Source organism: Bubalus kerabau, chromosome 20, assembly GCF_029407905.1.
Source record: "Bubalus kerabau isolate K-KA32 ecotype Philippines breed swamp buffalo chromosome 20, PCC_UOA_SB_1v2, whole genome shotgun sequence".
Lineage (NCBI taxonomy): Eukaryota > Metazoa > Chordata > Mammalia > Artiodactyla > Bovidae > Bubalus > Bubalus kerabau.
The window spans coordinates 19,012,949-19,040,326 of record NC_073643.1 but is presented as its reverse complement, the minus strand read 5'-3'; the positions used below and the strand labels follow the sequence as shown (position 1 = coordinate 19,040,326).

Sequence of the window (27,378 nt, the reverse complement as noted above, 5' to 3'; positions counted from 1 at the left end):
ATAAATTAGGAAGTGATGTTGTTTTCTTTCTCTGACCACATTTAAAGAAGATTTTTGACAGTACAGTCTTCTGCAGGTCCATTTGGCAAAATCTCTTTAAAAGCATAAAGCTTTAATCCAGATTAATGGCATCTGTTGAAAAACTGAAAGATCTGGCTGGGCCTACATTCTAAATGGTAACAACTGGTTGAACCCAAGTAGTGACTGCCCATTTGAAACAGGACATGTGTTCTCAGGCCAATCATAATCACCACCCCCCTTCTTATATTGCCCTGGCTGAGGTGGTAGGCCAACTGCCACAAATGATCTTACTTGGCCAGCTTCACTCACTTATTCTCTCTGCCAAGCACTCAAAGGCCTGGAGTTTGCAGCCCAGGAGGCAGAAGATCCAAAAGAGAGTTAAGATGATAAAGCAGCAGTGAACCACCTTGCATGAGCAAATGAGAATCACGGTTCAGGGTTGATGATCAGAGTCTGCAAATATCCAATGGGCACTCATGGGGGAAAAAGCATCTGTCTCGTTCTATGAAGTCCCAAGGTATAGAACCAAAAGTTGGATGAGAGACATAATTCTGCTAAGTCACTTCAGTCGTCTCCGACTCTGTGCGATCCCATATGCGGCAGCCCACCAGGCTCCCCTGTCCCTGGGATTCTCCAGGCAAGAACACTGGAGTGGGTTGCCATTTCCTTCTCCAGTGCAGGACGGTGAAAAGTGAAAAGGAAGTTGCTCAGTCATGTCCGACTCTTAGCAACCCCATGGACTGCAGCCGACCAGGCTCCTCCGTCCATGGGGTTTTCCAGGCAAGAGTACTGGAGTGGGGTGCCATTGCCTTCTCCGGAGAGACATACTTAACCCAACATAAAAAAAACTCCTTACAACAGCCAGAGTGGTCTAAAAATGGAATATGTGGGCTTGGGAAGTGGTGAGTTTCCCATCACTGGGAATGTGCAAGCATATAGTGTCTATTGTGTCACACGTATATAATCAAAGGGATTCGAGGGTCTGATTAGGCAAGAGAAGGCATGAGTCTGACATTTTTCACAATAGGAAAAAGAACTTTGAAAACAGTCCCCGTTGTTCCAGTCAGTAAATTCTTCAAAAAGAGAAAAAAGGGACTAAGCCAACAAAGAACTCAGTATCACTTTTAAAAATCAAAAGCCCCCTCACAAAATGCACAGAGGACAAAATCCATCAGACTAGGTGGAATGTTTGTGCCAAATTGGCCAAATGATACCCAAGGTAATTGGCGTCAGGCATTATTTTTGATGACTGGTCAAACGCTCTTCAGAGGCTAGCAACAAAGGCAAGGGAGGCAAGTAAGAGGGTAAACAATGGACTGAGACTGGGAGGCAGCCGGTCCCCACCACAAAACTGCCATCTGCTACTGACATCAGTCCTTCAAGGGGCAGCTTCAGGCAAACAATGTATCGGGGACGCTGGGCCTGGAAGGAAACCAACTGCCTTCACATTTCCCACCTTGTAACCTTGGGCAAGTCATTTAACATTACAAGGCCTCAGTTTCCTCATCTCTAAAACTGAGCTCCTACAAACTCTGTCTGTACTTTGCATAAGCCAAGAGGGGCGAGGTCTGGGAGTGAGCCATGGAAACTATTGAGCCCTGAACACACATCAATAGATGATAATGATGATGAACAAATAAAATTTTGACAGAAAAGATTCCAACTGCAGGCACAGTAGCATCCTGACCTAAATGGCGTGGGTGTCAACCCTAGAGGAATAAAATGAAATTCTTTTAACCAGAATGCAAAAACATTTAGAGTTTAGAAGAGATAAGATCATTTGGACAAATTTCCTGCTGAAATGCATTACCCTGCCCTTGCTATTTAGATGTTAAAATAAACGCAAAAGGTAAAAAGTAAAAGAATCACTCAGAGCTACAAATGCTTAATTGATCTCCAAGCAGAGTTCACGGTCCCAGTAGTAGCAATCCCTCAAAAATGAGATAAGTACATTTCCTACCAAGCCGATGCTTATAAAAACCCCAAACTGTCCCAAACTCGGCCTACCCTTCTCTCTGATGGCATTTTTCATGGGAAACTCAGTTTTTAAAGAAAAAAAAAAAAATCAGCCAGATTAGTCTTACAGAACATAAACTCTCTGAAAAGTGTGCAGGCTTTTGTATTGAGCAGTCAGATAATTCAGATCTCTGACCAATAAAAGGGTGGATTTCTAAATTTTCAGCAAGGCTGAAACATTGTAAGTCACTGTTTTCCACCCTGAACTGAAAACTGCAGAGGAGGAGCCCAGGGAAGAGCAGGGTTTCTTGCTCATTTCTCCCTGGGGTCTACCGAGAGGTGATTTGCATGCTGGGTTTGACCAGAACTAAACGGTACAAGACGGTTGGCAAGGCTGGAAAAAAACAAAGCTCTCCCCTGATGGGCTGCTCCCCTCCCAAAGTTTCCCAAGCTTCTGAAGCATGAACAGCAGCTGTGATGCGCGACCTCCCTGATGCTCCTGGGGAGGCCACCCGACTTCCTGGGTCACTGAGCCTTGAGCAGCAGCGGCACCTAGAAGCAGGTGTGGAACCTCAGGTCACCAGAGCAACAAATAACCAACTTGCTCAATAGTCCCGGGCGGGGGGGGCGGCAGGCTTCAGCACCCCCTGAAGATGTACTCTGTTCTTACCCTTTCTACAAGAGACCACAACACACCCTATGTCACAGCAAGGAGAACCATGACCAGAAAGAAATCAGATGCCGAGAGGCCCAGGCTTCCCTTAGGGTATATCCTAAAAGAAAGGGTGAGCATGGTGGATGGTGCTTTCATGTTTTCCTTGCCAAAGCTAAGCCTGGGGCTCACAAGGGTGCGAGAAGCCCCAGTCTGGCCTGAATAAGGAATCTACCTGAATTTGTCTATGCAAATGTGTCTGGTTTCCTCTTTCCCTTTGCTAGTGTGGATTTAGGGAGCGGCTTCTGAGAGGAGTGTGCACCCCGTGAGTGGTACTAAAGCTGGAACAAGCAGCCAGAGGTCATCTCACCCTCCTGGCAGGCTTTCCCTGACACTACAGAAGCCAGGCAGCGTCTACCAGCCGGCACACTGAACTGCTGGCTTTCAATGAAGGCTGATGACCCTAAACACTAGTGTACGGACGGTGATGGGGGCCGCACACTGCGAGACAATCCATTTTCTGCACTGAGCTCCCTCTTTATGCCTAAATGCCTGCATTAGTTTGGATCAATATGCTCCATAACAGTTAATCCATGGCAACCCAGGCCAGCCGAGAGTCACCGACAAAGAAGTGCAGCCCAGGGATGCTGCTTCCTACATTATATGCATGTGAATTCCAAACCAGAGAAAGGGGTAGAGGCAAAGCAACGACAAAAAACAGAAGGGAGAAAGAGATTAAAAAAAAAAAAAAGCAGATCATAAAAAACATACATCATATTATGGGGCTTTTTGCATGGCGGGGAGAAGAGGTAGTGACTGTCTTTGGCAGTGACTGTCAAAATGGCCTGAGAGTAACATGTCACAGCCAAGATGATGGAGTATCTGAGACACTCCTAAAGCCGGGTGTAGGATCCTCCTCACACACCTGCAATGCAGTGATCGCCGCCCGTTCTACAATCTGTACTCCCAGCGCCAGCGCTCTCTGCAGTCGAAACCAGTCCGGACTTGTGCAGCTGCCACTGTTCCTCCTCACAATAAGATTATTGATGCATAACAATATTTCATGATGGCAGGGAGGAAAAGGGGGGAAAAAAGCCAAAGCAAGAGAAGGAAAGGGGAGGGGAGGCATGACTCCCCAGCCCAATTCTCACCTTTTATTTGAGCTTCATATTCGGCAATGATCTCTTTGTCTTTCTTGAACTTAGTTTGAGATGACATCTTCCAATGTGGCCAAAGGCACTGACAGGCTGTTGGATTTATTGCTCCTTTTCTTCCCGAGTCCTCGCTCCAACCCTAGTAATCACACGGCTCTGGTCGATTTCACAGGTGTAGGGGGCTAATCTCTTTTACTCAGCTGCAGAGCCAGCGGAAAAATCCCTCTCGTTCTCAGAGGAAATTTCTCTTTACTTGGCGAGAAAAATGTCTCAAGTAGCTTGGTCTGGTCAACTCCTCTTGCAGAAGAACCACCACCCTAGGAGCACGGTAACCTGCCCGAGATTTTCAAGATTTTTCTTCCAAAAAAATAATAACCAAGAGCACTCACTCTCACTCTCTCTCTCTCACACACACACACAGAGTCACACACTCACGCGTGCACTGGCGCACTCATCCAGCCATGCACACACGCAGTCGTGATGCACACTCACACACCCTCACACCCGCTCACCCTCTCACACACACACATACACACACACACATCCACAAGAGGCGCGGCGCCTCCTTGGTCCTGCAGTCAGCCTCCGGCTGGTTTTCCAAGGCTCTGTTAAAGAGATAGTCAGGTTGCCAAAGGGCCGATCATCTCGCATCCTCCCTCCCTTCGGCGCCTCTGCTCCGATATACAGTGAGGCTCAAAGCCAGGAGAGCGAGGTGGAAGTTCTCCTGCTGCAAGGCTTAAGCTCCGTGAACCGGAGGCTGGACTGCACGCCCTGCAGGGCTGGCCGAGTGCTCCCCCACCGCTCTCGTCACCAAGCTCCACCTCCCGGATTTTATAACAACTGACACATTGTAGCCTACTGGAGAGCAGAACTCACTGCAAGCAAAAAGAGGAAGAAAGGCTCACAAAAGGGAAGGAGGCAGGAAAAAGAGCTGGGCTGGGGAGGCCTGAGAGGCCCCTGAAGACTCCTACCATTGGCAGTTGGGTTAGGAATTCTTCCTCCAAAAACTCCAAAAGGTCCACCTTTTCTTTGCAACATGCAATTTAATTCAATTTCTCAAGCAACGGCTGTGTGACAGTTCGTCACTCTGCCTGATTGTCTAGCGCAGGAGAGGGGCTGATCCATGTAGGCAAGCTCATTAATATTTGTGGAGCATTATGGGGCGGCAGGGACAATGCCAAGTGTCTTAGACATGCAGCTTTGCAAAGCCGTCGGGAGCAGGCTTGCTGGAAACCCAGGCACCTCAGGACATGGGTTTAGACGCAGGGCAAATCAGTAACTCATTGAGCCTCAGTTTCCTCACCAGTAAAATGGTTCTCTTTGGAGGATTTCATTCTTTCTTTCAACATGTATTTCAGAAAGTTTAATATAGGTCAGGCATCGTTCTGGGTATGGGGACATGGCAATGATCAAACTAGGCAAAAAAAAAGATTCCTCACTTCTGGAGCTCCAGTCTCCACATCACCCAACTCTGGGAAGTCAGCACTAGTCATGGTAATAATCTCAGTAAAATCAGCCCCAGGCAGAGCTCAGACTGCATCATGAATGATGCCTTCTGGAACTGTGCAAAGCAAGAGACCCTAGGAGGGGAAGATGAAAGATAAACAAAATAAGAAATTTATATATATATGATAGCAGATGATAAGTGCTGTGAGAAAAAAAATATTGCAGGGTAGGGGCCCTCAGGAATGATGGAGCTCTTGGGGGCTCAAGTAAGAATATGAAGCTAAGCTTAGCACGGAGCATGATAATAAGCACTCAGTAAACCCCTCAGCAAATCCATAACATACTGCACGTGAAGGAACAGGCACCGATACGGGAGGTGACTTGCCCAAAGTCACCAGCATTCACTCCTTTGCTGTATGACCCCAGATTCTGCCCATGCAGATGTGCAAAGGTTGCTACATTCTACTGGAGATTAAACCCATTTCACACGCACTCAAGGCAGAATAAGATCTGTTCCGTAAAAATGAAATCAAGCACTACAGGTTTGCTGCCCCTGGAATTTCACGTTAAGATAGTCATTAATACGTTCAGTTCAGTCGTTCAGTCGTGTCCAACTCTTTGCGACTCCATGGACTGCATGCAGCACACCAGGCCTCCCATCCATCAGCAACTCCCAGAGCTTACTCAAACTCATGTCCACTGAGTCGGCAATGCCATCCAACCATCTCATCCTCTGTCGTCCCCTTCTCCTCCCGCCTTCAATCTTTCCCAGCATCACCATCTTTTCCAGTGAGTTGATTCTTCCCATCAGGTGGCCAAAGTACTGGAGCTTTAGCTTTAGCATTAGTCCTTCCAATGAATATTCAGGACTGATTTCCTTTAGGATGGACTGGTTTGATCTCCTTGCAGTCCAAGGGACTCTCAACAGTCTCCTTCAACACCACAGTTATTCAATAAAAATATATAGTAATAAAAAATAAATAAATAAATAATAAAATGTTCTGAATAGAGAAAAAAAAAAAGCATCAATTATTCAGTGCTGAGCTTTCTTTATGGTTCAGCTCTCACATCCATACATGACTACTAGAAAAACCATAGTTCTGACTAGACGGACCTTTTTCAGCAAAGTAAGGTTTCTGTTTTTTAATAACAGGCATTGCCCCCCAAATTTGGTATTTTTACAAATTTCTCAAAATAATCTTTGATTTGCCTTTTTCTGAGTGCATAATGCATGATTTTATTTGGGTTCAGAAATGAATAGGTTATCCATGCTAGTCCATTGAGGCTTCCTAGACAAAGTGGCGGTTATAGTGAGTCTCCCCAGGTCTGCATGGAGAGGGGAAGTGCATTCCTGTGGTGCAAACAGTATGAGCATGGCTGGGAACACACGGGACCTACTTGGAGAAAGCAAGAGAGAAGTCCACCTGGTGAATCACGGGGTTTACTATAACTTCATGCCCAGAGACAAGAGATTACAGGGTTCACGAGTAGATGCCACTGGCCCACAGTCATTGCCGTCACCCCCTGCCTTTCCCTTCCCATAGCACACTCAGGCTCTCTACAGCGACCCCTGCTTTGGACTGTTTTAAACAGTGAAAGCCACACTTGTTACCTGAGACAGATGTGCTCTGAGATTAGCATCCTGCCTCAAGGCTGGACTCTCAAAGGAAAATGGGAGTTATTAACATGCACGGTGGGATGTGACAAACTGGATTCCCTGCCTGCCTCTGTGGTTCCAGCTTACAGGGAACTTAGGTAGCTTCTGTGCCTTCACTGAGTCTCAGTTTCCTCATTTGTAAAATGGTAGGGATTCACTCTTTGCATAGGATCCAACAGGAAATTTCAAGTGCCTGGAACACAGCAGAGGTCCACGGAGTATTCCTTTTTAGCATCCAACCATTCTGGGTCTAGAACCAGAGGTGGGGCTCCACAGATGCCTGGGATGGGTGCAGGAAGAGAGGAAGAAGAAAAGAGTTGTGCCCCCTGCGAATATATCAACACATACCATGAATCCACAGTACCCGGAATCTTCCTTCCCCAAGAAGAGGTGGTGGGACCTGGGCAGGCCCCTTGCACAATGCCCTTGCTCTTTTCCTTCCAATCCTCTGCACAGTTCACCCCAGTCTCCCAGCTGCCCTCTGTGACCACATTAGGGGACCATTCCCTTCCATGTGACCTCTTCTTCCTTGCTTATGAGAACCAACTGCCATTCCTAGTGATTATCCTTCACATGGTATTAAAGGAAACCAGATTGCTGCAAAAATAAATGTCGTAGGTGGCAGGGTCAGGGGCTCTGCCATGTGATTTGATCTGTGCCAGCCCTCCTCCAAGGATGGGAATACCCCTTGGAGGGTATATTTCACTTTCCTCAGGCTCATTTCCTGGATTCTTTTAAATATTCCTGAATTATACTAATGTTTAATATTTATCAAGCCCTCATTCCATACAGTCACTAGGCCAAGTTTTCTACAGAAATGTTATCAATGACATACATTTTATCAGTGGGTCCAGGGCTATAATCATCCTTGTTTTACAGATGGGCAAACGGGGGGTCAGAGCAGTGCAGCAGTCTGCCCAAGATCACACAACTAGCTAATAACTGAATCACTTGCAAGCCCACATCTGGCCACAACAGAGCCCAAGGACTCAACCAGTAGACTATTATATATATAACCAGAACAATAAGTGTAGGAATACTTGCTGTCAAGTAGTGACATTTTTCTTCAATCAATACCATGTTCAATCTGAAGTTTGCCATTAAAAAAAAAAGTAGAGTTTAAAATATAAGGCAAACATGTCACAAACGGCCATTGATGAGGCTTAAATTACAATTACAGCTGAATAACATAAGACCCCGGAGAAGGCAATGGCACCCCACTCCAGTACTCTTGCCTGGAAAATCCCATGGATGGAGGAGCCTAGTAGGCTCCAGTCCATGGGGTCGCTAAGAGTCGGGCACGACTGAGCAACTTCACTTTCACTTTTCACTTTCATGCATTGGAGAAGGAAATGGCAACCCACTCCAGTATTCTTGCCTGGAGAATCCCAGGGACAGGGAAGCCTGGTGGGCTGCCGTCTATGGGGTCGCACAGAATCGGACACAACTGAAGTGACTTAGCAGCAGCAGCAGCAGCAACATAAAACCCACTAAACTGGTTTCTTTTCCTGGTAGGGGAAAAAAAAAGACTCTACTTGGAGGAAGAATGACCAATAACTTTTGGTTTGAGGCATTTTAATTTTTCTGGTTGAATATGAATAACTAATAAGAATTGGTATCTTTTGTGACATTCTCCAATGCTACCAACTAATGCATCCTTGGTTGACTTGGTGAATAATTCTGCCCTTCAATCTCTGCTCTGGAAAATGAAAGTGCCAGAATTGGATACAATTAATAGAGATGATGACAACATATCTTGTGTGTATATACTGCTTTATATTTTAGAAAGCCTTTTCATATCCTTTCTCTTATTTGGTTCTCACAGTAACCCTGGGGTAGGGTGGGGGCCAAGTGCAGCCGTTTTTAATCCCTGTTTCACTGATATGAGTAGATAAGTGGCAGTTTTAATGGAAGAATTATTTTATAACCTCAAGCATAATAACATTCCTGTGTCACAAGACCCATAAACCATAAAAGCCTGACAGAGTCAACTACAAAGCAATTTTTTTCAAAATTCTGCCTGGCCAAAACCATCATAAACAAAGTCAAAGACAAACTGAAAACTGAGAAACAATAATTCCAATACCTATCATAGACCAAGGACTCATTTCCCTAATATACAATTCAAGCAAATATTTGTACATGAATGTTCCAGCAGCACTGTTCACCACAGCCAAAAGGTGGAAATAATCCAAATGTCCACCAACGGATGGATGGATAAGTAAAATGTTTTCTCCATATAATGGAATATAATTCAGCTATAAAAAGGAATGAAACACTGAGGATGCTACATTTTGGATGGCTCCGTTACACATTATGTTAAGTGAAACAAGGCAGACACAAAAGGTCATATATTGTATGAGTCCATTTATATGAAATATCCAGAATAAATAAGCCCATAGAGATAGAAAGCAGATTAACGGTTTCCAAGGACTCAGGGAAATGGGGAATGGGGAGAAACTGCTTAACAGATCCAATTTGGTGATGATGAAAATTTTTTGGAACTAGATAGAAGTGATGGTTGCACAACACTGTAAATGTACTAAATGCTACCGAATTGCATACTTGAAAATGGCTAAATTTATATTCTGTGTATTTCAGTTCAGTAAAAAAAAAAAAAAAGGAAAGAAAGAAAAAAGATACCAAAAGAATTTCCTTAAAATCTATGAGAAAAACACCAACAGTCTGTTAGAAAAATCAAAATGAAATGCTAATCCACCTCATTCACAATGAAATCAGGCATGGCTGGGTCCTGGGGCTCTAGCAATTTTAAGAGGACATATCTTACTCCAGCTTTCCATTCTGGTTTCCTGTAGTGGGAGTCTCTCCCCATAAGATGGCAAAGGTGGCCCCCACCAATCTTACATCTCCAAGTTTGGCAATTCTGGCAAGGAAGGCAAAGTTCTTCCCAGGAGTTCCAGCAAAAGCCCCAGGAACGGTCGATTGGGCCAAGCTGGGACACATGGCAATCCTTGCAACTGACTGTATGGCCAGACGGATAAAATATTCTGCTTGGTCAGGACTGGATTGTGGGCCTGCCCCTGGAGTTGTAGGACAGGAGAGATTTGGACAATCCACATGGCCCAAGAGATTCCCCAAAAAGGATCAGGGTGCTGTTCCAGGAGAAGGAAGAGAGGATACTGGATGAGCAATCAACATGTGTCTACCATGAAAAGGATATGGGAAAGAAGAAAGGGGGATTCACAGAAAAGATTCATGGAAAATGTGATAAAGCTGCTTGGAATTATTTGGCTTTGTTGTTTATAAAGCACAGTCTTGTCCATAATCTTGATCCTCACACAGTCCTTTGAAATAAGTAAATTTCACTGCCATTTTACAGATGAGGGAATGAAGGGAGAGGGAGGCTGAATGACTTCCCCAACCTCCCATGGCTAATAAATGAGAGCCAAGCAAGAAACCAGGACACCTGACCCCACATCTGATGTTCTTTCCCCATCCACATAGGTGCCACACTCTACTGAGAGACAATGAGATACACGGCAGAACCCTCAGGCCTTGGACACATGCCCACTTGGCTCTGTTAAGAAAAGGACACAAATCAGTCTCTTAGCAATCAGGATGTGTCACTAAGTCTGAGGAGGGCTGCTGGCAATGCTACAGAAGTCCTCTGGATTTTAAGAAGAGCAGTTCCTGACATGCAGCCCAGAGGTCCTCCTGTCCCTCCAAAGGCAAGGCAGTCACAGGCATAGTGATTCACAGCTAGGCCTCAGAATTCCAACTCTGGAAGAACAGAGAGAAGGACTTGAAAACCCCTGAACCCTTGACTCCACTGCCAGCAGAGTTTGCCCACTTCCAAGGATGATAATGCATTTGGTCCATGGCCTCCATGGGTTTCAGGGGAACATTTATTCCACCCAGAGACACCTCTGCTCAGTGAACACTTTGGCCATTCTCCCGATCTCTCATGCACTCTTCCCTGGAGGATGAAAAAGTAATTTAGCAGATTGGTGAATCTGGAAGGCGAGACTGAGCTCACCTCCTTAATCTTCTCTTTTCAGGTGGGCCTGCTTATAGGAAGGACCAGCCTTACAGAAGGAGCGGGGCTAGCTCTGCTCCTGTAATATGCCTATGAGGGCTGAGACCAGCTAAAAGAGTCAATTCAGCAATAGAGAGTTAGTTCATCATTTTGGACATGCACCTAATCCATGTTCTCCACTGTAGTTTTATAATGAACAAAGCTTACAATTTAAGAATCAGAATAACAAGAAGTTTCTGGAGCTGAGTTGGAAGCCTGGTTCTGCCACCTACTAGCTTGTGTGGCCATGGGCAAGCTGATGGCTGGCACTTAGGGAATCACATATGTGCTTATTATATAAATAACAAGATCTCCGTCTGTGTTTCGCCTTTATCTACTGATACTTCTCAGTGGGTTCCAAACTTGAAAGGGGAAGAATAGGGCTTGATATACTGACCCTATGAAAGTCCAACACTAGAGTACTTAAACCTTTTAAAGGTTTTTAATTCTAAGGTATGGGGCAAGTCACAGCAATGCATAGTCACCAGTGCTTGGTCAGGTAGCCCAGAGTCTTAGTCTGTTCAGGCTGCTATAGAAAAACACCACGGACTGGGTGGCTGATAAACAACAAACACTTCTCATAGTTCTGGAGACTGGAACTTTGAGACAGGGGCGCTAGTCTGATCAAGTGAGGGCCCCCTTCCAACTCAGACTTCTAGTGTATCCTCACTAGGTAGCAGGAACTAGGGAGCTCTCTCAGGTCTCTAATACAAGGGCACTAAACCCATTCCCAAGGGCCCACCCTCATGACCTAATCACCTCCCAAAGCCCCATCTCCTAATAACATCACATTTGGTGTTAGGATTCCAACATGTGAATTTTCAGGAGACACAAATATTCAGACCATAGTACCAATCTACAAGGACTTGGGCCAGAGGTAATGATCAGTGCAGGTTGGAGCCTGAGCTCAAAGTGGAGCCTGAAGGAGATGATCCCTGAAAGAGACAAGGGCCACAGAGTGAAGAGCCTCGTAAGCCATGTTAACAAGTTAAGAGTTTAGCTGAGGTTCAGTCGGGAGCCTCTGAAGGGAACTGACCTCTTCAGATTTGCCTTTCAGAAAAGGTGATTCCAGTGACAATGTAGAAACTGGGCTAGACGAGGCAAGACAACAGACTAGAAAGCAGACAGGCTGTTACCATCATCCAGGAGAGCTATAAAGGGGGTTAGACAAGATAATGCCACATACCATGGTGCTGTGAAGACTAGGTTCATCACAAATGTTGCCTCACTCTATCCTTGTATCAGTAACAGCATACAGTGGGTACTATTATTGTCCCCATATGAGGAAATTACCTCTCGCAGAGCTACCTTTCTGGGATAGCTGCTGACCTTAGCCCCTCATTCCAAGACCCAGCTTCTTTCACCTGAACAGCTTTAATAGCCTCCTTCCTGGTCCCTTTGCCTCCAGCTTTGCCTTCTTACAATCCATGATCAACCCAAAAGCCAGAGTAAGCTTTTAAAAAATAAATCAGATCCTGATGCTTCCCTTTAAAGAAGTCTCCCACCACACTCTTCCCCATGATCCAGGCAACTGGGCCTCAGCCTTGCCCCTGATCCCATTTCACACTGCTCTCCCTCTGGTTCCCTACTCCAAGCCACAGCAGCTTTCCTACACTTCTAGAATGTTCCAAAGACTTGCTGTTCACCCCAGCTACCTCCAAGATCTTGGCCCATGTGTCAAGACAAACAGGGGCTCAGTGAGCACTTCAGTAATTCTCAGAGAAGCCCACCCAGACCACCCTACTCAAAAGGCAACTCTAGCCCATTCCCTTGTTTTAGTGTCTTCATAGTACCACTACCTCCAACATCACCTCATTTACCTATATGATTGTTCACTTAATGACCCTCCGCACCCCACCCACTTTATTATGGTTGGATGGCATCACCAATTCAATGGACGTGAATTTGAGTAAGCTCCGGGAGTTGATGATAGACAGGGAAGCCTGGTGTGTTGCAGTCCATGGGGTCGCAAAGAGTCAGACATGACTGAGCGACTGAACTGAACTGAACTGATGGACCTTTCTGCCATGACAGAAATGTTCTTTATCTGCACTGCCCAATACAATGACCATTAGCCTGTGAGCACTTGAAATGCACACCTGTTGCTACATAACTGAATTTTCAATTTGATTTTGTTTTAATGAGTTTACATTTAAAGTTTGTGATTACTGTATATTGTTCTAAAATATAGGCTCTAAGAAGGCAGGGACTATGTCTGTCACTATATCCCCTGTGCCTAAACAGTACCAAACCTCTAGTAGATGCTCAATAAAAAAAATCCTTGAGTGAGTGGACAAAGATAGAACAAGTGAACAATGAAATCCCTTCTGACCTCCTCTTAGCTCTGCTCTCCCCCTCTCACTAGAGGCCCTGAGGCCTCCCTCCACCCAGCCCAGGACGGGGGCTTCTCTGCTGCAGTGACCTCAGGGATTTGGCAGAAACACCAGGTGCCAGGGAAGCAGAGTCAATTACTCCCTCCACTGCACTCCATTTGGAGCTGAACTCCCCCTGTGAGGAGGTGGGATGGTAATGATGCTTAACCAAGCCCCAGTAAATACTGCAGCTGTTTCCTATACAGCCATTTGGGCTTTACGGAATGTGGAAGCGGCTCGGCCTAAAAATTCATGTGAATCGTTTTATTTGTCTATTCCTCCTCCTCCTCCCTTGTCTAATGTTGGAAGGCACTGGGAGGGAGAACCAAGTCAGTGTCAGGTCAAGAGGCTGAATTTAATTAAAGTCTTATTCAGACCCAATCTCTTTTAGGAAATGAAATCAGCATTGGGCTGAATAATATATTTTTTGCAAGTTAGGATCCCTCCTGGGCTCCATTTAGGCAGAAAGATAATTCAGAACAGACATTCAGTCTGATCTTATTTCTGCAGAGCGAGGATTAGGACATCTACATGATCCTGTGACAATAAGACAAAGTTAGACTTCCCCCTGTAATAGCCCCAAATGATGACTGAGAAAGAGATGGCTTCCAAGGTCTCTGGAAAGCACCACTTCACCTTGTTAACTGTGCCCAGGGTTGGATGGGAAAGGAGCAGACACAGATGCCTTGAGATAGTACTGAACATGAGTCAGAGAACAGACAATGACTTAAAGGACACGATAACTGAGCTGAACTGAGCAAACATGGCTCAAGTTGAACTTCCCGGAGACTCCATGTCATTTATGGTCAGTAGATGCTTTCAAGGATCTGGTTATTAGGGGTGTGAAAAAAAAAAAAAGAAAAAAACACTCTTGGGCCTGCTCTAAAAAGCTGACACGGAGGGACAACAGAACGTGTGACTACAGTATACTTCAAGGTACATCTCTGAAAACTGCCAGTCCCACGGTCTGAGATGCTTCAGGAAATAAGCTGTATTTTCTCTGAGGTTTATGAACTGTCCTTAACCTGGAGAAGACTCTGTGTTATAGTAGGGGACAGGGGACATAGCCTTATATGCAATCTGGATAATAACCAGGCCCTAGAATATCAGATGCCTAAGAAATTATAATAGTAATAACAGTTACCATTTCAGTTCAGTCGCTCAGTTGTGTCCGACTCTTTGCGACCCCATGAATCGCAGCACGCCAGGCCTTCCTGTCCATCACCAACTCCCAGAGTTCTCTCAAACTCATGTCCATAGAGTCGGTGATGCCAGCCAGCCATCTCATCCTCTGTCGTCCCCTTCTCCTCCCGCCCCCAATCCCTCCCAGCATCAGAGTCTTTTCCAATGAATCAACTCTTCATGTGAGGTGGCCAAAGTACTGGAGTTTCAGCTTTAGCATCAGTCCTTCCAAAGAAATCCCAGGGCTGATCTCCTTTAGAATGGATTGGTTGGATCTCCTTGCAGCCCAAGGCACTCTCAACAGTCTTCTCCAACACCACAGTTTAAAAGCATCAATTCTTCGGCGCTCAGCTTTCTTCACAGTCCAACTCTCACATCCATACATGACCACAGGAAAAACCATAGCCTTGACTAGACAAACCTTTGTTGGCAAAGTAATGTCTCTGCTTTTCAATATGCTATCTAGGTGGGTCATAACTTTCCTTCCAAGGAGTAAGCATTGTTTAATTTCATTGCTGCAGTTACCATCTGCAGTGATTTTGGAGCCAAAGAAAATAAAGTCTGACACTGATTCCACTGTTTCCCCTTCTATTTCCCATGAAGGGATGGGACCAGATGCCATGATCTTACTTTTCTGAATGTTGAGCTTTAAGCCAACTTTTTCACTCTCCTCTTTCACTTTCATCAAGAGGCTTTTGAGTTCCTCTTCACTTTGTGCCATAAGGGTGGTATCATCTGCATATCTGAGGTTATTGATATTTCTCCTGGCAATCTTGATTCCAGCTTGTGCTTCTTCCAGCCCAGCGTTTCTCATGATGTACTCTGCATAGAAGTTAAATAAGCAGGGTGACAATATACAGCCTTGACTTACTCCTTTTCCTATTTGGAACCAGTCTGTTGTTCCATGTCCAGTTGTAACTGTTGCTTCCTGACCTGCATATAGGTTTCTCAAGAGGCAGGTCAGGTGGTCTGGTATTCCCATCTCTTTCAGAATTTTCCACAGTTTATTGTGATTCACAGAGTCAAAGGCTTTGGCATAGTCAATAAAACAGAAATAGATGTTTTTCTGGAACTCTCTTCCTTTTTCCATGATACAGTGGATGTTGGCAAATTTGATCTCTGGTTCCTCTGCCTTTTCTAAAACCAACTTGAACATCTGGAAGTTCACGGTTCATGTATTGCTGCAGTTACCATTTAGGAAGCACCAGCAAGGCACCAGCCCCTGTGCAAAGCTATTACATTGGTACAAACATAATCGCTGTTTTGGACCACGAATTTTAAATCATAATAACTAAGCTCAAACACATCTTTATTAATCAAAATAGGAACCATTACAAACAACAGATTTTTGCCAACAAGAAATAAATTTGTTTGTTCCTGCAGCACAAGAACCCGTGCTTCCAGATTCAATGAACTCTTGGAAAGCATTTTCTATATCCTGCTAGTTGTGGAAGCGTTTCCCCTTCAAAAAGTTGTTGAGATGCTTAAAGAACTGGTAGTCAGTTGGCGAGAGGTCAGATGAATATGGCGGGTGAGGCAAAACTTCACAGCCAACTCGTTTCACTTTTAAAGTGCTGGCTGTGCGCCATGTGGTCAGGTGTTGCTGTGGAGAAGACTTGGGCCCATTCTGCTGAACAATCCAGTGCATCAAATTGCTGAGCATACTTTTCAGATATAATGGTTTTGCCAGGATTCAGAAAGCTGTAGTGGGTCAGAGGAGCAACAGATCACCAATGACCATGACCTTTTTTGGTACAAGTTTGGCTTTGGGAAATGCTTTGGAGTTTCTTCTCGGTCCAACTACTGAGCTGGTTGTCACTGGTCAGCACTTAAAAATCCATTTTCGTCACATGACACAATCCGATTGAGAAATGGTTTGTTGTTTTTATGAAGAATAAGAAAGATGCCACTTCGAAATGACGATTTTTCTGATTTTTCAGGCAGCTCATGAGGCACCTATTTATTGAGCTTTTTCACCTTTCCAATTTGCTTCAAATGCTGAATGACCATTCATCAATGTTGAGCTCTTCAGTGACTGTTCACATAGTTCTAAGAGGATCAGCTTCAATGAACCTCTCAGTTGGTCACTGTCACCCTCCAATGGCCAGCCACCGTGCTCCTCATCTTCAAGGCTCTCGTCTCCTTTGCAAAACTTCTTGAACCACCACTGCACTGTACATTTGTTAGCAGATCCTGGGCCAAATGTATTATTGAAATTGCAAGTTGTCTCTGCTGCTTTACGACCCATTTTAAATTCAAATAAGAAAATCGCTTGAATTTGCTTTTTGTCTAACATCATTTCCATAGTCTAAAATAAATATAAAATACACAGCATGAGATAAACCATTAGCAAAAAAAAAAACACAAAGAAATGCACATTAAAATTATGTATACTATAACCACATTTATTTAAGACTGTATTCTAATATAAAACTGCAAAGTTTAACAATGCAGAACCTCAACTACTTTTGCACCAACCTAATATTTTCTACATTATGTCAGTGAATTATCATAGTAACTCTCAGGGAACTATAGCTATTCCCATTTTATAGTGTAGAAAGGAGGATGATTCAGAGAAGTCAAGTCATCCAACTTATTGGAGAGGCTCATGTGGAAGGAAAAGAGGGTGATGTCTGACTGACAGGCAGCCGGGAACTGAGGCCCTCAGTCCAACAAACCCATAAGGAACTGAATTCTACCAACAAGCACATAAGCTTAGAAGCAGATCTGCTATGAACTGAGCTGTGTTCCCTGAAAATCCATGTGCTGAAGCCCCAACCCCCAAAGAGATGGGACCTTTGAGAGGTAATTAATCAGGTTTAGATGAGCTCAATTGTGTAGGGTCCTCATGAAGGGACTAGTGTCCTTATAAGAATAGACCAGAGATCTTGCTCTATCTCCCTCCACTACATGAAGACAAAGCAAGAATGTGGCTGTCTGCAAGACAAGAAGAGAGCGCTCACCAGAGCCCACCATGCTGGCACCCTGATCTCAGACATCCAGCCTCTGGAACTGTGAAGACATAAATGTCTGTTGTTTAAGCCACCTAGTCTGTGGTACTTTGTTATGGCAACCCAAGTTGACTTGTAAAAGCCCCTTTCCAAGTTAAGTCTGAGACCTCAGTACCAACTGACACCTTAATTATAGCCTCATGACAGACCCTGAAGCAAAGGACCCAGGGAAACCAGACCTCAATTCTTGACCCACAGTAACCATGAGATAAGAAATGTGTGTATTTATGCCACACTTTGGGAGGTAATTTGTTACTCCCAAATAGAGTAAGCTCTAGAGATAGCTCATACAGTCACACAACCTGTAAGTGACTTATCTCTGACTCTAAATCAAACCAACCCACTCTCAAAAGCCACCCACACTGCCTTCCATGTTTTCTTCCATCACTTTTCCCCACAAGTGTCAACATTGGCAATTATCACTCTGAAACAGTCTGACACTGACCCCTTTCCTAATGCCCTGTCCACCAGGCATAAGAATAGGACCATACGCACTCCAGGAGGCAATACCAGCAGTAGAAATCAAGCTGAATCTGGAGTTAGGTGATTTCAGCACACGTCAACTCTGTGACCTAAGTTACCGCCCCAATCTGAGTCCTCATAAGCCATCTCCTGAAAGATGTTTTCTTGTGAGATGACTATAAAGCCTTTCTATGGAAGGATATTCTCAGGACAACTGTAGATAAAGTCTCTTGCCCTTTCAGCCTAACAAATAATATCTCAAGACAAAAATATAATGGGCATTTTGCCAGGTAAACCAAAGTCAGGACTGCCAGTCTGGAGTTCCTCAGTAGACACAGTGTTCATTAGCAGATCTGGCTCATGAAGCAAGATGGAGGGTTATTATTCAACCATAAGCAAGGGCCTAGACAGTGTCCCCAACAGAGCCACAGAGCTACTTTTCCTTCAAGATGTCTCTCTCCTCTTCTATTGGCATGTCTGTGTCTGACCACCAAGACTTCTGAAGACCAACTCTTAATTGGGAACCCCAAGTGTCAGCCCTCTGTATCATTCTCCTGGATAGAATTGTTATTCACCAGTTCTGTACCAGATGAGGTTTGTTTGTAAATCTTCCCAAGTACAACTGGAATCATTCCACCCAAATACATTTCCAGCATCATCACTGCTAAATGGTGACGAGAGCCAGTAGAGGAAGCTGCCCACAAATGTGGTGAAGTTGGAAAGTAGTTATCCCAAGAGATGGCAAAAGCCAAAACAGGCCACAGTTAGCTTCTTTACTGCACTTACAGACCATACTGATTTTTATTAGTCTGGATAAGTTAACTCATTTCCTATCATGACATAGTAATGTTTCTGATAAACTGTTCCATGAAAAGGTAGACTGTAAAAATGTGAGCACATCTAAGAAAGAAAGGAAAGAAAAATATTCTGAGGAAATGACTCTCAAATACTCATGTATCAGAAAAACCTGGAAGAATTCTTTAAACACACTCCTGGGCTCCAACCATAAAGTTTCCAACTCTGAAGGTCTGGGATGAAGCTGGTAATTTTGCATTTCTTACAAGTTTCCTGATGTTATTAGTCTGGAGACCAGACTTTGAAAACAACTGTTGTAAGAAAATATGCTAAGATTCAGCAGTTATCTATGGGGAATGGATCTAAGAACAATAATTTTTAATGCTGCCTAATATTATTCTATATTTTCAAATGTTGATAATAAAAGGATATACTTTTCACATCCAGAAAGATACATTAGTATCAAAGAAAGGGGAAAAGGTGATTTTTAAAATAGGTGTGTATTAAAAGAGTCAATCCTCTATGCTTCCTTTCATATAAAATTCAAAAGCAGACAAAACTAATCCATGATGATAAAAATCATTGTCTTGGCAATGTCATATTGTCTTGGCAATATGACACCAAAAGCACAATCAACAAAGTGAAAAATAAAGAGAAGCCTAAAACTGCTTCTGCATAACAAAGGAAACCATCAACAAAATGCAAAGGCAACCAAAAGAATGGGCAAAAATATTTACAAATCATCTCTCTGATAGGGGTTAATATACAAAATATATGAAGAACTCATACAACTCAATAGCAAAACAACAAATAACCCAATTAAAAATGAGCAAAGGACTTGAACAAAGCTTTCTCCAAAGAAGATATACAAATGACCAACATGAAAAGTGCTCCAACATCTTTAATCATTACAGAAACACAAATCACAACCGCAGTGAGGACTTTCCTGGTGGTCCAGTAGTTAAGAATCTGCCTGCCAATGCAGGGGACACAGCTCCCTTGTCTAGGAAGATTCCTCATACCACAGGGCAACTAAGCCTGTGGGCCACACTACTGAGTCCAGAACCTAGAACCCATGTTCCACAACAAAAGAAGCCACCACAGTGAGAAGCCCACGCAACTCAAAGAAGATCAGCCCCCTCTCACCAAAACTAGAGAAAGCCCACATGAAGCAACAAAGACCTGGTGCGGTCAAAAAAATAAATGCAAAAAATAAAAATTAAAATAAAAACAAAAAAATCCACAGTGAGATACTACCTCATGCCTGTTAGAATGTTAGAATGGCTGTTAGAATGGCTATAATAAAATAGCCATTTAGAATGGCTATTTAAAAAAATAGAATGGCTATTATAAAAAAGATAAAAGATAACAAAATTTTGGCCAGGGTATAGAGGAAAGGAAACCCTTGTGCACTGTTGGTGGGAATGTCAATTGGGGTAGCCACTATGGAAGAGAGTATGGCGGTTCCTCAAAAATTAAAAATAGAACTACCATATGACCCAGCAATTCCACTTCTGGGAATGTATCTGAAGAAAACAAAAAAACACTATGCCAAAAAGAAATCTGCTCCCACCCTACCCCACCACATTCAATAGCCAAGATCTGGAAACAACTTAAGTGTCCACCCACAGATGAATGGATAAAGAAGTTGTGGTATTTACATAAAATGAAATATTATTTGGCCATAAAAAAGAAAGAACTCAAAAAAAGATCAGATTTGTGGTTACCAGAGACACAGTGGGTAAGATGGAGGAATTGAAGGAAGGTAGTCTAAAAGCACAAACTTCCAAAAAGATAAGTAAGTACTGGAGATGTAATGTACAACATGATTACTATAGTTAACAGTGCTGCAGAGTATATATGAAAGTTAAGAGAGTAAATCCTAAAAGTTCTCATTACAAGGGAAAAATATTTTTCCTTTTGTGTGTGTGTGTGTCTGTATGAGATAACTGATAACTAAACTTACTGTGGTAATCATTTCACAATGTACGTAAGTCAAGCCATTATGCTGTTATCAGTTCAGTTCAGTTACTCAGTCGTGTCCAATTCTTTGCAGCCCCATGGAGTGCAGCACGCCAGGCCTCCCTGCTTTGAGTCGGTGATGCCATCCAGCCATCTCATCCTCTGTTGTCCCCTCCTCCTCCCGCCTTCAATCTTTCCCAGCATCAGGGTCTTTTCAAATGAGTCAGTTCTTCGCATCCGGTGGCCGAAGTATTGGAGTTTCAGCATTAGTCCTTCCAATGAATATTCAGGACTGATTTCCCTTAGGATGGACTGGTTGGATCTCCTTGATGTCCAAGAGACTCTCAAGAGTCTTCTCCTAGTTTTTTAAGGAATCTCCATCCCATCTTCCATAATGGCTGTATCAGTTTACATTCCTACCAACAGTGCAAGAGTGTTCCCTTTTCTCCACACCCTTTCCAGCAGTAGACTTTTTGATGAGGGCCATTCTGACCTGTGTGAGGTGATATCTCATTGTAGTTTTGATTTGCATTTCTCTAATAATGAGCGATGTTGAGCATCTTTTCATGTGTTTGTTAGCCATCTGTATGTCTTCTTTGGAGAACTGTCTGTTTAGGTCTTTGTCCCACTTTTTGATTGGGTTGTTTGTTTTTCTGGCATTGAGTTGTATGAGCTGCTTGTATATTTTAGAAATTATCCTTTGTCAGTTTTTTCATTTGCTATTATTTTCTCCCATTTTGAAGGTTGTATTTTCACCTTGCTTATAGTTTCCTTTGCATGTTGAAGCTTGAGAAAACAGCAAAATTCTGTAAAGCAATTATCCTTCAATAAAAAATAAATTAATTTTTTTAAAAAAGAGTCTTCTCCAACACCACAATTCAAAAACATCAATTCTTCAGTGCTCAGCTTTCTTTATAGTCCATCTCTCACATCCATACATGACTACTGGAAAAACCATACCTTTGACTAGACAGACCTTTGTTGGCAAAGTAATGTCTCTCCTTTTTAATATGCTAAGTTGGTCATAACTTTTCTTTCAAGGAGCAAGCATCTTTTAATTTCACCATCTGCACTGATTTTGGAGCCCCCCCAAAAATTATGCTATATACCTTAAAGTTATACAGGGATGTATGTCCATGATATCCCAACAGAACTGGAAAAGAAATGTTTAATAAACCAGAATAGGAGTTGCCTATGGGGGTAGGAAGGCTTCCCAGGTGACACTAGTTCTAAAGAACCTGCCTGCCAGTCCAGAAGAAGTAAAAGATGAGGGTTCGATCCCTGTGTCAGGAAGATCCCCTGCAGGAGGGCATGGCAACCCATTCCAATATTCTTGCCTGGAGAATCCCATGGACACAGGAGCCTGGAGGGCTATGGTCCATAGAATTGCGGTCCATAGGGTGGCAAAGAGTCAGACACGACTGAAGCAACTTGGCACATGAAGGTAGAAACTAATCAGGTGGGGGTCACCAGGAACTTCTCAGAGTGATGGAAATGTTGTCTCAGCTAGGGTGATAGTTACTCAGGTGTATACATTTATCAAAGATCTTATATAATTAAGATCTTTACTTTTCTCTGTATGAAATTTAACTCATTAAAAAAATAACCACTGTGACTAGGAAAAACTGTCTTGTTTATATACATATAATACAAACATCACATATACACACATATACATAATATCTGTAATCTTAATTATATAAAACTGGTATGTGCATAAGGATAATCTGACCAGATAATAGCACAGCAAGTGAAAACAAGTAATTCATAAGCAAGACAGGTGTTTAAATTTTTATTTCTGTTTTTGCTGTATACTGGTTGAGCAAGAGATTTTTTAAAAGTTAACAAAAAATTCAACTCCTGTTTTTTTCGACTCCTGGTATTTTGTGCTACCTTTCCAGGAAATGCCCTAAATCTTGCACCAGGAATTCCTGAGGACCAAAGCAGAGTATCCACACAGTGCCTGTGAGTCTGCTGTGCCACCTGATCCCCAGCAGGACTGATTGGACTGATTGGAGTGAGTGGCTGTTGAGGAGTGGTGGCTGTTGAGGGCTCCCAACTCCAACTCCCTTCGGGTCTTGATCTCACCCGAGGAGACTGCTCATTCCAGGTTATGCCCTCTCCTCAGGGACTTGCATTAGTGAGTGTGGCACCGGTGATCCCATCACACTTTGGACAGCTCTGAAGGACCATTCCAGCTTCAGAGCTTCCCAAAGATTGATTCTGCTGGACTCACTCCCTCAGAGGTGTTGCTGCTGAGAGCAATCCCATAAATCTCTACTGCTGCTGCTAAGTCGCTTCAGTCGTGTCTGACTCTGTGCGACCCCATAGACGGCAGCCCACCAGGCTCCGCCATTCCTGGGATTCTCCAGGCAAGAACACTGGAGTGGGTTGCCATTTCCTTCTCCAATGCATGAACGTGAAAAGTGAAAGTGAAGTTGCTCAGTCGTGTCCTACTCTTAGCGACCCCATGGACTGCAGCCTACCAGGCTCCTCCTCCACCCATGGGATTTTCCAGGCAAGAGTACTGGAGTGGGTTGCATTGCCTTCTCCATAAATCTCTACACAAGCCTCCAAAAAGCTTAGGACAGCTGGTTTCCCCAATGAATAAAAGGTACCGTTTTCCAGGGTCAATTTCCACCACATCAGTCTTGCTAACAAAGCAAAATGAACCCTACCGCCAAAGCATGACGCCTAAAGAAGAAAGCACAGAATGTCAGAGGATGGAGAGAAGAGTTAGGAACGTATACCCCTGTGCTATCTCCTGGAATGCATGAAGTCCATAGAAACCGTCTCAAGACTGAGTGAACAAATAGGTACTATACACCTATCTCTTTCATGGCACTTCTCATATTGTAATCACAGTGAAAGATCCTTTGCATAGAAGGATTCAGACCTGCTTCACTCTGACCCGCTCCATTCTACTCACAATAGTTCTGGAGTTTGGATATCTCAATGCAAAAATCTGTTCAGTTTGACAATGATGAACCTAAAGTCCCTTTTGCCTGCCACAACAGATAAATGTTTGAAAACAATCACAATTTCAGTAGTCACAAGTCCATTGCATTGCCATGGCCATTGTCTCCAACAATTTACCTCTGGGCAGCCATCATCAGTCATTCATTCACAGTTCACTGGATCACACCATCTCTTCATAGTACAGTGTTTTCAGTCTTTACAATGGTGTGATTTTTGAGTGAGTGATAACTTTATTTTAAAAAAATTTTAACTGCAGTAAAATACACTTAAGGTTTATCATCATAACCATACATTTTCAAGTATACTGCTCAGTGACATTAAGTATATTCACATTTCTATGCAATCACCACCATCTATCTCAGGAATATTTTCATCAACCCAAACTGAAACCCTGGAGCTATTTCCCCAGCTCCTGGAAAACTCCATCTTACTTTCTTTTCTCTGATTTTGACTGCTCTAGGTCTCTCATGTATGTGGAATCATGGAGTATTTGCCCTTTTGTGACTAGAAATTTCTTAATTTTCTATGTCCTCAAGGTTCATCCATGTGGTAGCATGTGTCAGAATTTCATTCTCTTGTTAAGCCTAAATAATATTCCATTGTTTGTATAGACCACAATTTGTTTATCCATTCCTCCATCAATGGACACTCGAGTTGTTTTCACATTCTGGCTATTGTGATGAATGCTTCTATGAACATTGTTTTATAAATATTTGTTCACTCCCTGTTTTCAATCCTTGTATAAATATATCCAAAAGTAGAATTGCTGGATCATATCATAATTCTATTTTTACTCCTTTAAGAAACTGCCATACTGTTTTCTACAGTGGCTGTACCATTCTACATTTCCACTAACAGTGTACAAGGGTTCAAATTTCTCCACATTCTCAGCAACACTTACTATTTTCTGTTTTTTATAGTAGCCATCTTAACGGATGTGATGTGGTACCTTATGATTTTGATTTGCATTTCTCTAGTGATTTTGTGGTGTTGAGCATCTGTTCATGAACTTACTAGTGATTTGTTTTTCTTCTTTGGAGAAATGTTCTATGTCCACTTTTTTTTTTTTTTAATTTTATTTTATTTTTAAACTTTACATAACTGTATTAGTTTTGCCAAATATCAAAATGAATCCGCCGCAGGTATACTTTTTAATTAAGTTGTTTTTAATGCTGTTCTTCAGTTGTAAGAGTTATTTGTATATTCTAGATATCAACTCCCTATCAGATAGATGATCTGCAAAATATTTTTCCATTTTGTTCATTGCCTTTTCACTCAGGCTCTTTGTTTCACCAAAGTTTTAAATTATGATGTAGTAGAATTTATCTATTTTTTGCTGTTGCCTGTGTTTTTGATGTCATATTCAGGAAATCACTGCTAAATTCAATATCATGAAAATTTTCCCCTATGTTTTCTTCTAAGAGTTTTATAGCTTTAGCTCTTATATTTAGGTCTTAAATTCATTTTGAGGTATCTTTTCTATGTATAAAATAAAGATCTACTTTCATTCATTTGCATGTCAATATCCAGTTTTCCCAAAACTCTTCGTTGAAAAAAACTGTCCTTTCTCCCTTGGATGGTATTGGTACTCTGGCTGAAAATCATTTGACCATATATATGAGGGTTTATTTTGGGGCTCTTTATTCCATTGGTCTACATGTCTGTCTGTAAGTGAATGATCACATTTAATATCCTTTTAGAACAACTCTAATGTTCAGTCTCCCAGATGAAAATCTCCCATTGAAACTTTTTCCATACATTCTCTGCCAAAAGACTGTACACTTCTTAGGAGCCAAGACCATTCTAGTTTTTGCAACTTCAGTGCCTGACACTATATCTGGCACACAGTAGGTGCTCCAAAAACATGTTCCAGATGTGGCAAGATCCTGGTGGGCAAGTTTTGCTGATCATATGCCCACTTTGACCTGGGACTCACATTTCAATGCATTCTCAAAAGAGGTTAAACTCCATAACACATTAATCGGTGGGGAGGCAGAAAGGAACATTTACACTGCATATAATATGATGGGATTTCATAAAAGGGCCTTTAAATATTTTTCTTCTTTTCCCTCAAAATCTTCTCCCGTGCCGGTTAGTTCATTTTTGCTCCTTCTCACCCTCTTCCATTTTCTCAGCCTCTAAAAAGCATGCTCCATTCTTCCAAAGCTCTCAGTTCTTAGCCTGAGAGTGCCAACCCACTCAACTTAATATAAGCCTGATGGTTAGGAAACACAGCAGACCTATCTACATATTGTTCTTCAAGCTTAATACGTAGGAACTCATCTTAACTCCCACCCCAAGCAGCTGATCAAAGTGTTCATCCATCTACATGGGTCTCCTGAAATAAGGAAGGATGGGCAGTGCTGAGAGGAAAGAACCTACTGCTTAGAAAATAAGATTCTTCTCCAATGGGTTACAAAGATTGAGTGAATGAGGCAAAATTATCACTATCAAGCCTCAGTCAGTGTTAAGATACAGCTGCCTGCCAGAAGCTACAGTTCCACGTTGTCCTAACCCCTTCTTCTGCAGGGCCCTGGTCAACTACTCTTAACAGAAACCACAGCAAAGCTCTCGGCTTGAGATACAGAGCCTTCTAGGTCATTAAGGTGTCTCCTAGGGTGCTTTCTCTGGCCCTGTGGGTCTCTAGTTCCTGAGCCCACTTGTCTTGCTGCTGCTGCTGCTGCTAAGTCACTTCAGTCGTGTCCAACTCTGTGCAACCCCATAGACGGCAGCCCACCAGGCTCCGCCATTCCTGGGATTCTCCAGGCAAGAACACTGGAGTGGGTTGCCATTTCCTTCTCCAATGCATGAAAGTGGAAAGTGAAAGTGAAGTCGCTCAGTTGCGACCCCATGGACTGCAGCCCACCAGGCTCCTCCATCCATGGGATTTTCCACGAAAGAGTACTGGAGTGGGTTGCCATTGCCTTCTAGGCCCTCCTTTATTGGCAGTCAGGCCCCACTTGTCTTCCTGGTCTCAGATACCCATAAGTGCTCTGACCATCATTACCTCTCTGGCACGGCCTCCAGCCCACTATGATCTGTCCACCCAGACATGGCCTTATTCTACCCTAGATCCACTGCTTCAGTTCTGTCCTGAATGCAGGATGCTGAGCTTTTCAGAGAAATGGAAGTAAGGTAGAAAATAATTCTGTTATCTAGACATTTACACTATGATTAAGAGTTCTTAACCAGCATGTTTAGGTTGAATGTCGCTCTGCCACTCATGAGATATGTGACCTTGGGCAAGTCAGTTACCTTCCTGTGCCTTCGTTTTCTCATTTGGAATGCAGTGATAAGAATATTAAATAAGATAGTAAATGCTCAATTCATGTTCACTGTTTATATTATTACTATTGCTCACATGCATTGACTTCATTTAATCCTCACAAAAATCTTACAAGGTAAGTATTATTCTCCCTCATAGGTTTTACAAAAGAGGAAACTAGAGTTCAGATACAGTGAGTAAACTTACGCATGGTCACAGGGTCAGTAAGTGGTAGAGGCAAGATCTAAACGTGGAACTGTTTGACCCCCAGACCCTATGCACTTGCCATTGTGTCAGACCTCCTCCAAAGGCAACTACCTCCAAGGTATAGAGTGGTCAAGGCTGCTTGGGGGCAAGCAGGAGACAAGAGGCCAGCAGCTGGGGCAATTCAGGAAGTAATGGAGAGAAATGGAATGATTAAACCAGAC

At 43.1% G+C, this 27,378-nt stretch overlaps 1 protein-coding gene across 1 annotated transcript in view; it reads right to left on the bottom strand.

Annotated features, from left to right (window-relative positions):
* Positions 1-12,385, bottom strand: part of SRGAP3 (SLIT-ROBO Rho GTPase activating protein 3) — a 251,316-nt gene extending 238,931 nt beyond the window's left edge. Inside the window, exons 1-2 of the mRNA XM_055557441.1 lie at positions 12,109-12,385; positions 3,781-3,922 (exon numbers count right to left, since the gene is read on the bottom strand). Coding sequence (XP_055413416.1) covers positions 3,781-3,922; positions 12,109-12,111 — 145 coding nt within the window. The 5' untranslated portion in view covers positions 12,112-12,385. The remainder of the gene's footprint in view (positions 1-3,780; positions 3,923-12,108) is intronic.
* Positions 12,386-27,378: the final 14,993 nt, after the last annotated feature.